The 16,710-nt window shown below is 27.6% G+C and overlaps 1 protein-coding gene across 1 annotated transcript in view; it reads right to left on the bottom strand.

Moving 5' to 3' along the window:
• The window catches only part of LOC145849148 (uncharacterized), a 60,352-nt gene that overhangs the window by 6,079 nt on the left and 37,563 nt on the right, over positions 1-16,710 (bottom strand). The window contains exons 25-31 of the mRNA XM_082954248.1: positions 14,646-14,740; positions 14,348-14,455; positions 13,274-13,392; positions 12,959-13,082; positions 9,346-9,415; positions 9,172-9,218; positions 8,835-8,906 (exon numbers count right to left, since the gene is read on the bottom strand). Coding sequence (XP_082810374.1) covers positions 8,835-8,906; positions 9,172-9,218; positions 9,346-9,415; positions 12,959-13,082; positions 13,274-13,392; positions 14,348-14,455; positions 14,646-14,740 — 635 coding nt within the window. The remainder of the gene's footprint in view (positions 1-8,834; positions 8,907-9,171; positions 9,219-9,345; positions 9,416-12,958; positions 13,083-13,273; positions 13,393-14,347; positions 14,456-14,645; positions 14,741-16,710) is intronic.

Genomic DNA, 16,710 nt, shown 5'->3' with positions numbered 1-16,710 from the left:
TAAGCGAAAGGTTACTGTACTTTCTTTCAACAAAGGGAATTTTCTCAAACAACAAAGCAGAAACCATATCCTCTGTGGTAAAAACATAATTTTATCTTGTCCCACACAAGCAATCATCACAATCTTTATTGCATTTTCCGTTCAACTTAGTCAATTTACCAACTTTACACCAAATAACTTTGGTAAAATTAGAAGTTTTTTCTTTACTATGAACTCGAGTGGCAAACGTATAGTAACGGTATCTGCACATATCGCTCGGAAGAGAGTATAAAAAACGCAAAAACGGTATAAAAATCACCGCGAGAGAGATCAAGCGTAGTAGTTGAGTCGTTGTAGCCGTAGCGTGGTTAAGTTAGCGTTAATACTAGTTGGCATTAATTTGTTTTCTCGTAGGGGTAGGCGTATGTGTTTATTTTTCGAGCACTACTTTTGATTATGTTTAAGACGTACTTTTGAGTCGTTTACTAAGCATTATTTTGTTATTGGGCATTGGTACATATTCTTGCTAATCTTCTTAATTTTCATTTAGCGAGTCGCTTAGGTTCTTTTTAAAGATCGTAGATTTTTACATACATTGTACAATAAACATTGAATATTAATTCGTATTTGTTTACTTACTAGAATTTAACCTAGTTAAGCTTAACTTATACATGAAGCATTTATTTATAGGCTAGATGATACCTTTTGTAGAATACGTTTAATTGTAACACACACTCACTAACACGATTAGTAACACTAATCACTTATACTTGAGTATGAGTGCTAGCAGCAAGAAATCCATACCTGTGTCAGTATACGACCGCTTGAGGTTAGTTACTGATGCTGAAGAAGGTATCGATGCTGATTATCACATATCAAATATAAACCTTAAGCCAATTAATCTAAGAGAAGATATTGTAAGAGGTGAGGGTTATAGTATCTCAATAGAGGGACTGCTTATGGGCAATAGGGTAGATAGGGTATAGAAACATATAGATTAGTATACAAATCGAATGAAAACTAATTTGTTATTTACATTAACTAAAAAGCCAGAGATACATGATCACTACATCACACTATACCAGGGACGTAGCTAGCTCGAAAAAGTTACGAATCTGCAAAAAGTTAAAACACCTGAAATAACGCGTGATGACGTCATAGCGGTAACAGAGCAATTTGAACTGCCTCTAATATTATTGTACTTTATATCAAAGTATGCAGTTGTTTTAAAACTTCAAAAATCAATGGAATGTTCAGGTATGAGTAATAACTTTTATACAAGGCAATTTATGTTGCTCCACACCCCTATAATTCTTTATGTGTTGCCACATGTGTAAACCCATAAAAACTTTCATTTAAAATAAGTATTAAAAAATCACAATTTAACTCAAAAATAAGCTTGATAGGTCTAAAATTTATAATTTTGGTAATATTTTTCACAATTCAGAAATTATTTGCATAAATTAATGTTTTTATTAGATAAAAACTTTACACTTTTAGGACTTTATTAAAAACAAATAATAAGTATACAAAAATGAAGTTCAACACATTTAATATTATTGTTAAATTTAAAACATTTTAAAAATCTTGACATTTTTATCAATAAATTTCACCCATAAGTAGATAAATTTAACCTTTATAAGTCATAAAAATAGTACGTTAATTTATTTTTCAAATATCATTTATTTATATTTCTTAAATATAAAGTGTAATAAATATTTATAAAATAAAACGAAATTTTTTCATAGTGAACTTATATGTAAAAATCATAAAATATCAAAACAAGGAAACTTTCAATAATATCATTTGATAAATATTGTGTTTAACTTTGTGTTTTCATTTAAATTATGTTTATATATATTTATATATATAATTTATCTTAAAATTTTGAATATAAGTTTATTTTCTTTTTCTCTTTTTGTGTGTCCTTTTTAAGTGGCTCAGGTTTTGATGCCTGAGTCCAACATTGCACATTAAACAATATAATAATAATAATAAACTTATTATCATTTAGTAATATAAGTATACACTTGTTTATGTTTGAAAAACTTTCTCTTTATAATTTTGATTTAAAAAAAAATCCAGTTTAGAACCTTTAACTTAACCTGGAAACAAACTTTAATCTAAAAAATTATACTGATATATCTTAATGCAAAATCCATAACTAAGTTGTTTAACACTAACGCATAAATTTTTAGAAATTTTGACTGAAAAATCAAAAATTAGACTACCATTTTAAATTTATAAAATATGTTAAGTAATAAGTTTTTAAACATGGAAATATATGAAGTAACATTTTGCTTCAGAAAAGGAATGTAATTGAATTTGGTTTTTCTTCCCTCAACTTTACTAAAAAATTAAATTTTAAAAGTAACATTGTTTAATATATAACTTCGTAGTTTTTGTGGAAAATTTCAAAATCGAACATTTAGCGCAGTCATTAGAAACAATATTTTATTAGAATCAATTTGCAATGCACAGCTTTTTGATAAATAAAATCTAATATGAGATAAATGCTTAGAATTTAGATGTATTTAGTGTAAGGTAAAAAACTGTGAATAGAATAACGACATTGAAAAGATATGTTAAAGCTTCTTTAAATGTGTTTTTTAATAAAAAAAAAATCGTGATGACAAAATTTTTTTAACTACAGTACACTACCGCTTAATTACGCAAATTGAACCCGACCAAAAATTGCGTACTTAGCACGATAGTGCGTACTTTTTGATGACATAGTATAATATGAAATATAGTTGTTTGTTTTCTTTTTTACAACTAGCCACTAAATAATTAAGCCATATAAACAAGTCTTTTTATTTTAAATAACATTTAATACATAATTCTAATTTGCAAAATTTTTTAATAGATTTTAAATGATTTATTTTATCTATAAAAAGCTTCTACATAATTAATACATACATTTAATATAGAAAGTCAATGTCAGTCAATGATTAAAAAAAAATATTAAGCTACATTTTGTTTTGTTAGAGGGAAAGTACCAAACTACATTGTGTTTACCAAACATTTTTAAAACATCAATGTATGTACATTTAAATTAAATTATGACTTAACTATTTTGTATTTGTAGGTTTTTTTAACTTTGTCATCTAGATTTATTTATTTTATAGCATTACAGTTCAAATATCATTATTTTTTTTTTACTTTTCTGCAACCACTACATAAGTATTTAGTTTTTTAACATCTAATAACAGGACTGTCACAATCTCAGGCCACTTAGACTACTCAGGATTACTCACCTTAGTCTAAAAGTTGTGAAAATCTCAGGCTAACTCAGCAGGTTGGCCATTCTACCTGGAAACATAAAATAATCTGGAAAAACTTGATGATTGAAAATTTAGGAAAAAAAACAGGAAATTTTTAGAAGTTCTAGTATAACATCCTTTACTTTGTCTTTCTGGATAAGTGCGTACTTAAGGCGTGATGCGTACTTAAGCGGTAGTATACTGTATACGATAGTTTTCGTGGCAAATCGAAGTTTTACTACTTAACATTTAAAAATTGTTTAAAATTCCAGGTTTTTTTTTATTTATTTGTTGAAAATTCCAGGGTTTTTAAGTGATTTTTGTTCAAAATTCCAGTTTTCTTTTTCAAAAATTTTAGTTCCAGGTCTTTGGCAACTATCATTTTATTTTTTCTAATTATTGATGCTGTAGAAAAATCACAAAAAAAAATTGACTGTGTCCTGGACTGATTTAAGCATTTTTATATAAATCTTGTCTTGTGTTTGTAATACAAAACACTAAAGCACATCGCCTTCATCAATTACTGCAGAGAATGCAAGTAAAATGTTCTTTTATAAGCATTTCAAAAAATGTAACTTCTTGTAATAAAGCCATTTAATTTATTTTTATAATATTTGTTTACGATACTTCAAAGTGACAAGTAAAAAATATTTATTTTTACAGAAAATGCCATTTTTATTTTCACGCTTTAAAATTATAAAATGAAATGTTGATTACATTACAAACGTTCTAAAAGGTTCATCGAATTTCTTGTGCATGCCAATAAGCTCTGCTCTTTTTACACTAATGGCGACTTTAACTACGGCAACTGACTCTAATATTTTTAGATTATTAGTGCTTGATTAGAATTTGTTGAAAAGTTTTGTTCAAACACAAAAGTTTATTATTATTAAATTTAAAAAACTTTTTCTATAGTGCATTGCTTTATAAAAACGTTTAACAACACACATTTCAAAATTAATTGTAAAGATCGTTCGACTAAAATTTTTCAACACAAATATTGCAACAAAAGTTTACTGAAATAAAAGTATATTAAAATTAGTGATGTACCGGACTCACTATCCGGGTCCGGCCGGATATTGCCATTTTTGTCTGATATCCGGATCCAGCCGATTCGGATCTAGTTAGTAAAATAGAGCATACAGAAAAGTTTTTTTTTCAAAAACAAACTCTGTGTAAATTAAAAAGAGTCATTTTCGTCAGTTGAAATTAAACACCTACCGTGATCGGCTCATTTTACACACGTGACTAATTTACATTTTTTATATTTTAACTATGAAACAAGCATTTCAGAAATGCAACTCTTTACCTATGTTGTAAAGTTTAAACTTTACTACCAAACTGTCAACCTTATGGCTAGCTGTTCTACTGATTATTAGATTAAAGTGTTTTTTTCAGTTTTAAAAAACCTCATTCTGACTCAAACTAGTTTAAACTCACTCTAGATATTTTTTTTTGACTTAAACAGTGGCAACCCTGCTAGTTTAAAAACTTTTGAAAATCTTAGGCTGCCTCAGGCTAATTTAGTTTTTTATAAAAACTCAGGCTAGTTTAAAGATTTTTGAAAAACTCAGACTAGTTTTCTTTTAGATTTTTAATGAGTTTAGGCTGATCCAGTTTTCAATATTTTGTGATTTTCTAGTTAATTTTGTTCAAGAACTTGATTTCAGATTGTTAATTGTAAATATTACCTAAAATCGTCAACCTTGTGGCTAGCTGCTCTACTTATTTTTAGATTAAAGTTTTTTTTTTCAATTTTAAAAAACCTCATTCTGACTCAGGCCATTCTGACTCAGGCTAATCTTTAATAAATATCAATAAAACATAATGTCTGTTTATAATAGCAGTCGTATTAAAAATTAAAAACCTTCTAACTACTGATGTACCGGACTCACTATCCGGACGGATATTGCCACTTTTGTCTGATATCCGAATCCGGCCGGATCTTGATAAGAAAAAAAGATCCGGTTCCGGCCGGATTCTAATTTGAAAAAACTATCCGGATCTGGGTCCGGCGGGATCCTAACTTGAAAAAAAGTCCAGATTCGGGTCCGGTACATCACTAATTAAAATCAAGAAAATTATAGAATATGAAACTACGTAAAAATAGAGTGTACAATTGGAAACTTATAATTAATCAAGAGCTAGAACCGGGTCGGAAAACTGCGGCCCGCGGGCCATATAAGGCTCATGAAGGGCCCGCGAGCATGTAAATGTGGCTTATAAATCAAATATTTTGAAACTTCCACTAGATACTATAAGGTTCGAAGTAAAGAGAAAAAAAAAGGTAAAACTTATTAGAAATAAGTTACTTACACTACATATTTTGGGTCTGCTATGAATAGTAAAAACTGAAACTACGACTGCGTCCCACGAATATTTTAAAAACTTAACCCGCGACCACCAAATGCCCTAATGTTTTTTCAGTTAGAAAAATTAGACTAAAAATTTAAATTCATAATATATCGAATCAACAATAAAAACTGACAATAATAAAATCAAACTTTGAAATATTTAACGAGCTTTGTTTTATTAAACTGCCTACGAAAAAAGGTTTCAAAAGTATATTCTGATAAACGAACTTTTCTGTTTACATAAACTAAACTTAAATAACTGTATACTTACAGCTTCTAGAATATGAAGCTGAACAGATTTTTTAGCTCGCTTAAATCTAAAAAAGTTATCAACTTTGTAGTCACTGTCACACTTATGATTGTCAATTAAGTTTTGGCCAACCACTAAAAAAATCTAGGTTTTTAGATAACCCTTAATCCAGCTTTTTAGGATACCTGACCAAACCGTATTACAATTACTGACACTTAACTGAAATCATGAGTGGCGAAAAATCTTAACCAACATCTCAAATCAATACAATAAAATTAACGAACTTTAAGCACAAGAAATTAGAGCACAAGTAAGAAAAAACAACAACTTTTAAAAACTAAACAAACTAATTCTCATTTAAGCTTAAAATTAATCAATTAATTTTTTTATTAAAATCAAACTAGCCTAATATAAAAAAGTCTCAAACTATACTAAGTTTTTTTTTAATATCAAACTTGTCTGAATATGTAGCAACCCTTAAGTTTTAACTTTTTCGTATATACTCTAATAGTGCTTGAACTTATTTTATAGACGTCTCAAAAAATAAAAAACAGTTAATTTTACTAAATAAAGTTTTAAATATAAATAAACCTAATTTTGTTTTTTAACTTCTATTTCACCAGAGTATCTACATTTAACGTCTGTCATTATCACAACAAAAACTAAAATAAAAAATTGTAGGAGTTAAAATAAAGTTACTAAGAAATAAAACAATAAAAAAAATTTCTTACTAAATTGGCTCGCGACTTATATAAGGCTGTCGACCCCTTTCCTAGCGCAACCGAAATACTGTATTATAAACGAAGTGTTTTAAGTTTTTAATATTTGTTTCCGCAAAGTCTATTATACACTTTTCTAACGCTAGTTAGCCATCAGACTAACAACCAAAGATTTTAAAAACCTAATTCAACTTGGTGTATACACTAACACTAGTTAACAGTTTTGTTTTAGTACTAATATTTATTAAAAGTATAAACACAACTCAGTAATTTTGAAATTTTATTTATATTATTTTTTTAGTACATCATTAATGAAAAACTGCTACAAACTCATTTATATAGAACGAATGACTGTAATAAAATATTGACTTTATTGATATGTCACATAGAGACAAATGTAAAACGAGTCTACATTTTAAAAGCATTTGATACTAAAGTTGATTTTATGTCTATTTTTATTTTACAGTAAAAAAATAAAAAACTTAAAGTATATACACAAATTTAGCTTGTAATCAAATCAAAAAATTTAAACTGGGTGCTCATGTATGTAGTTTTTAATAATTTTTTTTCATGACTTTATAACTTATTTGTTAGTCTTTAAAACAAAGTATTTGAACTATAGCAGTGGATTTATCTATTACACATGAAGGATATTTTCAAAAGTTTTAAATTAAATTAGTAGTAATATACTACTCTAATATAATGTGTAAATTTTTGTTCAATTTGCATTACACATAATTGAAAACGCTTAAGATTGTAATTTTAAAGTAAGATCCGAAACCGGTAGATCACTAAATACAAGCTGAATACTATTACTGACCCTAATAACATGTCTTAAAACTCTGCCTCTCAAACATTGTCTTATAAACAGATCGACGTTTAAAAGTTAATGTTCATTATATATGAAATCAGGAATAATACTATTTTTTAGATAAAATTTTTTTTATTTTTTTATTAAAACTTTATACAATATTTTGACAAAAACAATTCAATTTTTGTTACATACAGAAAAGTAGATTTTTTAACTCAAGTGGAGGCGTAGCGTCTTAAAAAATTTCATCGGGTCGACGGTTGGTCTCATACACAATACGTCACAAACCCTATCAAACGTCGAGTTGAAAATTTTAAGTTTTATCTAGAGGTAGAAATACATATAATTTTCAATTATAGAACAACATTCATTAATACTAGTGACTCTAAAATATACAAACAACGACATGTTTATAACTTATGATTTATGACTACAAAAATAATGTGCTGTTTAATTGTTGCTGTTGTAACGATTGTTTAATTCAGATTTGAAAAATGGTTATGAAATCTTTAAAAGATCCTATTCTATTAATCTCAGTTTTCAAACTCAACTATTTACCTTTTAATTTCTCAGTAAAATAAACCTAGGAAAGACTAATTTAAGCGAAATTTATCGAGTTTCATTGTTAAAAATTACTTTTATCTATGAACATGGTAGTTAATTTGAACAACATTGAGTATATATATAAAACTATTATACCGGTTTATTAAACTGAAAATCAATTTGAGAATAATATTCTAACAAAAGTATATCATGTACAAATGTCAGTATATATATTATATACTATAAAAAAAAACCTTAAATATTTTTTAAAAAGCACAAATATTGACTTAACTTTTAAGTTATAACATATTAATTTTTAGTGGCGACAATAAAAATGAGGATATTTGTAAAGTTAATCGTTTCTCTACACTATAAGCAAAGCACAAATTTAAAGAAAACTTATATATAATCTAGGAATTTAGAGTTATAAAATATAAAAACACTTTCAACTTAAAATACTTTTATAACTTTTGGAGTAACCCATTCAAATAATTTTTTTTTATGTTTTGATAAACTTTTAAAACAAGCCTTAAAAATTTTAAACATGTATGATGTTGTAGTCTAATGACAATTAGTTGTCACAGTAAAACTGTAACATTTTTATTATAAACTTTTTTTTAAGCCATGTCACAGTAACAACTATTTCTAAATTATTATTTTTCTGGTAATGTTATTGAAAAACTCAATTATTTATGTACATCTATGAAGTTAAATTATTAGTAAACTGTCAGTGATGTAAAAAAATGGAAAAAAAATACAAGAAACATTTTTATTGAAGCCTATGTTTCTTAAAAAAGTTAACGAATACCTATGGCAACTAGTACTTTAAATACACTTGACTGCACAAATTTATTCAAAAAAATGTGGGATTTCAATAAAGTTAAACTTTAAATCCTTAATGATAAAGAACTTCACCTTTTAAAGCTTTTTCGTCCGGGTGAATCTTTTTTACATAGTTCCTTTGCCAATCCAATTGCTTGAAATGGTCTGTAAAAGTTAAGAATAAAAAAAACTCATTAGTAAATATATGTAATTGAATAAAGCTTTGTGACTTATAAATTGTATATTATTCGTAAATGTATATATATTTTAAACATTTTCTACTAAGACTAGAAAAATTTTGTATTTCTATGTTTGTAATTAGATACACAAAAATCTACGAAAAAACATACAAGAATATGCTTAGAAGTTAACAACGTTATATTCTCTATTATAATTTAATCAAAGTTAATTACAAAATTGAATTACAAACTTTTTTGAAGGGCATCTTCCGCAGCAGCTATCCGCGCCTTGTGAACGCTGTTGTGATTTAAAGTAATTAACGTCAACAACTTTTACAGCTTTTTATTTTGTAGATTATTAAATAAACTTTGATTAAAAAAAGGAAAACAAGAATAAAAAATATATATACATATATATTACTAACCTAGAAGCTTCACCTTCACCAATTATATTTCCCCTGAATTTCACTTGGCTCATCCACACAGCACAACTACCTACAATTTTAACACAACAAAATAGTACAGATAATTAAGTGATCACTTTAAATCAGTTAGATCAAACATTTTATTCTACAATTATTCGAAAAACTAATTAACTTTTATTTAATATAAATAGCATGAAGAGTTTAGTAAGACTTGTAATAACAAAAACACTACGTTTTAAAAATACAATTGTTTCACTTTTCTGTTAGACAGAACAGCTCTTCAGTTTGTTTATCAAATAGTAACTTAAACATAAATCAAAATGTACATGAAATTAAGCAAAAAACGTCAAGGATTGTTATGTCACTAAATAAATCATTAAAAAATATAAGACTGTAACGAACCAATCATTACATTTTATGTTTCGTTTTATTTCAGAAGAGTTAAAGTTAAAGAATTTCGATGTTTTCAGTGACGTCACAACTAGTATTGAGAATAGAAAATGAGAAAAAGAAACGTGAAGTAAATTTGAGAGAAAGAGTTTAAAACTTAGCTTGCAGACGCGAGTCGGCGGATTAGTGACGGGAGAGACGCGAGTCGGCGTATAACTGCCGAGGAAGAGAACGCACACAACGACGTGTCGACGATAGGATTGTGAATCGTATGATGAACAATCAAGAAGGGTTTTGTTGATATAATGTGGATAGAAGAATTGATCGTCCAGTCTATTTTCTGTACAATTCAACAACATGTTTAGTAGTTAGTATATGTGCCTACTGGGCTCTTATCAGAAGTCATTGGTTTTAGTTTCTTTTCTTTCACTCATTTCACGATGTGTTTGTTAATGTTGTATATAAAATCACGTGCACTAATAACTAGTTTTTATATTATTATTTTCATGGTAAGTACTAGTATATCAAATTAAGCCTGCGTTCCATCTGAACGTCTGTAATACTTTAAATAACCGTTTCTTGTTATCTTATTTAAGAGCAGCTAAACCAACCTAACATCAACGTAATTGATGACGGTTACAAGACCAATAAGTTTGCATAAACGTTCTAAATTATTTTAAATAAAATCTTGAAAAAAGTTTAATATTAATAAAAAGTTAGTTTCGTTTATTTAAAGCTAGATTTGAGTTTAACTTTGAGGTCTCGTGTTTTTCTTTATTGCAGAGCAACCATATAGAGCAACAGAGAGTGCAGCCATATTATAAGTTGAATTTTTTTGTTCGTGCTAAAGTTTCCTCGTTAATGCTAAAATCTTTATTTCTATTTTTCAAATCCCAAATATATTTCGAAAGCGTAGTTTTTAATCTGTATTTACTGTTGTTAATAGAACATTTATGCCGTGTGTACCTACTTTTAAACAATAAACCTGATGAGCCAACATACTGCTTACTTTTCTATGTTATTACCGTCACTCTATAGATAAAATTTGTTAATAAACAATTGCAATCCACCATGCATTTATCTCTGCAGTACATTGCTTTCGTTCCTCTGCCTTATCTTCTAATATTTTTCGATTATGAGACATTATCTGGCTTAATGTACTCGTACCATAAAATTTTCGATAGAAAACTGTTGAAAATTTCGTACTCGTGCATGCTAAATATGAAGCGCCAGATAATATCTCATATCGCAAAATATTAGAACAGCGATTCTCAACCTTTTATTCATATTTTACCCCTTTTTGAAAGGTAATTACTAAATGTACCCCCAATATACAAAGAAGGAATCTTTTTTGAGGAAAAAATCAAGATAATTTGAACTTTAAGCTTACCATACATAAAAAATTATAAAGTTTACAGTTTTTTTTTTCCTTTAGAAAAATTACAGTTAAATACTAACTTAAAAATTAAAAAACGATTAACAAACATTAATTTACATAACTCGTAATAAAAAAACTTACCCCCCAAAACATAGGAATTTATCCCCAGTGGTAAATTTACCCTAGGTTAAGAATCGCTGTGTTAGAAGATAATTACAATTTTTATTATATCAAAATTGTTAAAAATTTAAAAACTTCCGTTTTTCACAATTTTTCTACAAAACCCTAGGTTTTTCATGAGTTTTGTACGAAATTCCAGATTTTTGCCTAAACTGTTAAATTCTAGGTTTCCAGGTTTTTTGGTCACCCTGTGCCCGCTCTTTCATGGAGAGTTATAAAAAAAGCTATAATGTTGAAAAATATTTTAAGAAAAAGCATGGAAAAAATAGGCGTGAACTTTCAGTTTTTTGTTTTTTTTTTAATTGAAAAAGCTTCTTTTGAAAGGAGTTTTGAACTTTACAACAAACAAGAACTAGTTAACGAATTCAGTACATACACAGCATTAAGTTTGTTGGTTAAGTTCTAGAGATAGTATTGGTAATTAATGTTTAATAGGTTGAATAACAATAAGTATAATAACAAATTCAGAAATATTAATTTTCGGTATCTTTGATATACTAAAAGAACATAATCTCGAATATTGAACAAGTACTGTTGGAAACTAAGGTAGTCTTACGTTGTTAAATTTTCTTTTCAAATCTGAACGCTGGCGACAGAACGAGCTTTCTGTTTGTTTTGAATATCAAAACAACCTAGCTTCGGGTACCAGTATAGCTCAGTCTGTTTTGATAATTAAAACAACCCGTTCTTTGGTGTTTCAAGTCGTTTGATACGCTTAAAGTGGCCGTTTAAACTTACTTCAATACAAACTGCCGAGAAAAGAAAGTATTTTTTATAAAGTTAGTTAATAATTGCACATTCAAGCGACCTACAAGCTCTGACCTGTACGGGGACGGGTCTGTTTTGCACGAATTCACTAATGCTTCAGGGTTAGGGCTAGGTTCAGAGTTAGGGCTGGGGTTAGAGTCTGAGTTAGGGTCAGAGTTACGATTAGTTAAAACCCGTTTTAAACTGACGCTGTGCAAAAGTGATGCTTCGTGCAAAATAGTCTTCGTGGTAAAATGTCCCCTCGTGCGAAAGTAACTCCAATCCGACCTGTACACAGCGTGACTTTCTTTTTTATTGCTTTATTTCTTAGATTGTAAAGTAAATTTATTTGAGTGATGATTATTGTTATTTATTTACTAGGTTTCACTTTCACAAGAAACCAAATATATTCCTAGTAGTAGTACTCCGTAGATCGTTATCTATTAAAATTGCTATAGACTAAGTTTAAACAATTACTTTCTAGTTTAACCACTAACAATAAATATAGCTCTTAATATAAACTATGAGTTCTAATAAAATGAAACCTAAGACTTTTTCAGCCAGTAGCGTCTCTAAAATGATTACTAAGCATGCTACGCGTTTGCAAACTGCTGAAAATATTTAGGGTACTAACTAGTAAACATACTTAAAAAAGTAATCCCTTGCTAAACACAACAACTAATCAATAAAATGTGTTATCAGAAGACACAAACGTGTTATCAGACGATTATACATTTAGTGGAATTCAATTTTTCAATAAGTTTTTGAATATAATGATATCTAATATTTTAGTATATTTTAATTAAAATTTAAATAATTTCTATTATTTATGTATAAATAGCTCTCAATATTAGTATGTGCATATATGCGATAAAAGTTTTTGAACTGCAAAAATTTCAGTATATATATCAAACAAACCTCGATAGGACTTGCGCTCAAAATAGCTCGGTAGATCTGGTTCAACGCCTTCTTTTCGGAGTGTTAAACAGCATTGTTGCAAACATGACTTTGGGTCATTCCATTTTTGACGCTTAATAAATTCCTGTATGGTTGAAAAAAGTTAAAAATTTTGTTTCTAACTCATTTTAGTAAATACTTATTTCTAATCAAAATCATTTTAAGATCAATAAGAATTATTAAATACTAAACTATCTACATTTAAAATAATTTTCAACGAACAGTATACTAATACTTAGCAGAACTTACAAAGTCAATAAAAAAGAACAAACTTACAGGAAGCCTTACATGAACAATAACGTTCATAAAACTCTCCACAACTTTTGGACCTTTATCCAAGTACAGTGCTGCTATAAATGCTTCTAATAAATCTGCAAGATGTTTCTCACTCCAATCTGTAATATAAAAATTACGTTGTACCTTGGTTATGACTAATATTAAATTTTAAGTATTATTTTAACATATAACGTTTTTTTATCCAGTAAGCAAAAATTACGGTGTAATAAACAAATTTATTTAATATTACACTTGACTAACTCATTTTACAAATCAGTTTTTCTCGGAATCTATCTACATTTTGGTTAAGTTTATAACATAAACTAGAATAGATCGTATATTTATCAAAAATAAGTAAATATTATCTATTTTTTGGTGTTTGGTAAAATTTAGCTTAACCGGTAAGGTAGGCATTTCACGTTAAAAATATATAAACTAAACATTGAATTTTATGTATAAAAAATGATAAAAAATTGTACATAAGTTTTAAAAAACAATTACGTGTTTATATTCAAAATATAATTTTGTGAATAAGAAATATATATCAAATAATAAAAAAAGAAATACAATTACAGTAAAACAACATACTCTTTTTTTAATATTGAACCACAAAATAATAATAAAAATTGTAGAGGTAATTTCAATAATCGTGCAAATTAAACAATATACAAAATTGAACGAACGACACTTGGTTATAGGATAAAACTCTAAAACTGTACGGTAACATTTTTAAATAATATTAAATAAATAGCAAATAATTTGAAATATTAGTTTTAAGTTTTCAGAATTATGAAGAATTCTAAATTGGTTGAACCAACTTTTTTACTGCGTTTTAAAGGTTTATAGTTTTAATTAAGTGGTTTTACTTAGAAAAAAAAAAGAGATTTTAAACATTTATAATGTAAGTTTTAAAAAAATCATTTATGTTAAATCAGTTTAACCGCTAATAAAAACAATTTAGTTGACTTAATCTAAAATAAACCTAAGTTGTGTGTTTGATAAAAAACAAAATTATCTCCAATAAAAATAATTATTTTACAAAAATAAGGTTTTTTAAATTATAGAAAATCTTACCGATAGCTTTACCATTCGAAATCACATAATCAGTTAATTTAAGTTCTTTAGCAATTAATGATTGAGTTCTAGCATTAACTAAAGTTGATCGCAGCAATGTCAGGTGACCTGTTAGTGTAAGAAATAAAAAAATAGCTTGTTTTTATCTTAGCTAACATTTGAACAGTATATAAAATTATAGAATAATTTAAAACTAAATTAAAACCTTATTCAAATATAAAAACAAATCATTTAATTTAAATATATAAATTAACATACTAAACAAAAAACACTATTAAATTGAAACGTAGATATGAACCTTCATGATGAACCGGATATAGGTCGAACAAATATCTTGATGTAATCAAATTACAAATACTATCTCCAAGAAATTCTAGTCTTTCATTGTGGCCACTAGAAAGATTAATATATAAAATAAACACATTGAATTCAAAAGCAATACTTTGTATAAACTTTATAAGTTATTGCTTGAATAAATTTTTGTTATTCTAAACTCGATTTTTATGTTTAGTTTAGAACTGTAAGCTTAGAACCAACTACATAACGGTAAACATAAAATAACAATAAATATGATAAATTATAATCTTTCTACCAAAAACCCAATGTAGCTTAGATTTGAGAAGAAGGCAGCTTTAAGGAGCATAGAGCAGACTATATATGTGGTTTCGGTTAGGATAAACTAAAACTATGGAACTTATGTTCAAGATTACATGTGTAATGCAATGCATCCTTGTTAAAAAGGCAGTTTCTTAAAAGACCAAAAGTAAAGTGAATATCCAAATGAAACTTAATGAACGAAATTAGATATCAATAAACACTTAATTAGTCTTACTGTAAATTAACAATAAAAAGGTGGGTGTTATTGATATAGTTATTCATTTATTATTGACTTTCAACCATTGGTGTTGAATCCTACTGTAAAATTTTCAACCATTTTTGATGTTACCCTGATCAGATTGTTTTGAAATTCAGTTTGTATTGATTACTGACTCTAGACCAGTGCTTCTGAAATGGGGTTCCGCGGAACCCTAGGGTTCCGCGAAGCCTTTCTAAATTTAAAAATTTATGTAAAAATTATTTACATTTTATGTAAAATTAAAATTAGGGGTTCCGCGGAAAAGTTGAACTTTGGAAAAGGGTTCCGCCACTAGAAAAAGGTTCAGAAGCACTGCTCTAGACCATTGGTGTTGAGTCCTACTGTTAATTTTTCAACCAGTTTTGATATTGGTTCTGATCAGACTGTTTTGAAAATTAATCTGTATTGATTATTGAATTGTTAGTGCAACTTTAGTTCAGTCCCATTTCTGTTTTGGTCACACAGTTTTGGTATTGGTTCTGGACAGAATATTTTTGCATTAGGCAACAGTTTGAAATTTAAACTAAAGTAACATTTGTAAATGCTTATGTTTGCTTAATTGAACATTGTTTAAGGTTTTGGATTAATTTAAGTTATTGTTGTATTGCTGATTTTTATATTTGTTTAATTGCCAAACTTTTTGGGATTTTAAAATTTGTAATAGATTTTTATAGTTGCTTTACTGCAATAAATTAGATATTTAACAATTTTACTTGTCTTGATTGTATTCAAGTGTTTGCAAATATTTCACATTCAAATATAAATCTAGAAAATGAACTCTAATGATCAGCCCCCTCTAGTTTAGATTTAGCTAAGTTACTAGCATGAAACCTTCATGGTGGTTTAATCTAAGCAACAAAGTTACCACCAGTCCTGGGGGTAATCCCCAAGGCTTTCACATGACAACTCAAATTCGGACAGTTCAAATGATTTAAAAAAATGTATAATAGGTTGTAGATCTAATTAGTCTGATTATGATAGTCAAAAAAAATTCAAAAAAAGTATACATTAAAAACGATTTTTGAAAATTACCAAAGATTGTTATATATTTATTCTTTCAAGACTTTATTATGCAAACTAAATTTCAGTCAAAGACCTCGTCAGTGCTTAAATATTTTTTTTATTCAAACAGAAATACTAAACTTAGTTTGCATATTAAAGTCTTGAAAAATATATATATAATTTCTCCTCTAAAGTTGAGATCTGTTTTTGTTTTCTAAAGTCAAAACATATTAAAATTGTTATATTTTAACTTTAATTTTAGTTATATTTCAAATAAATTAAAATTTTGCAAAAAAAAAAGTGTATATTAGTCAGGGGCGTCGCGTGGAGTGGAACGCTGGAGCTCTAGCTCCACCTAAAAAAATGAATAGTTTTGCTAAATTTTATTTTTGATTTTAGAGTTTAAGCCTTTAAACACGCTGCTTTAAATGGGTCCCTGCTTCAACTGTACAACCCCAAACTACGTCAAAGTAACTTTATTTTAAAGTTGAGAAATAGAGCTTTA

The sequence above is a fragment of the Thalia democratica genome, chromosome 1 (assembly GCF_965202585.1).
Source record: "Thalia democratica chromosome 1, ktThaDemo2.hap1.1, whole genome shotgun sequence".
Lineage (NCBI taxonomy): Eukaryota > Metazoa > Chordata > Thaliacea > Salpida > Salpidae > Thalia > Thalia democratica.
This window is presented reverse-complemented; position numbering and strand designations above follow the sequence as displayed.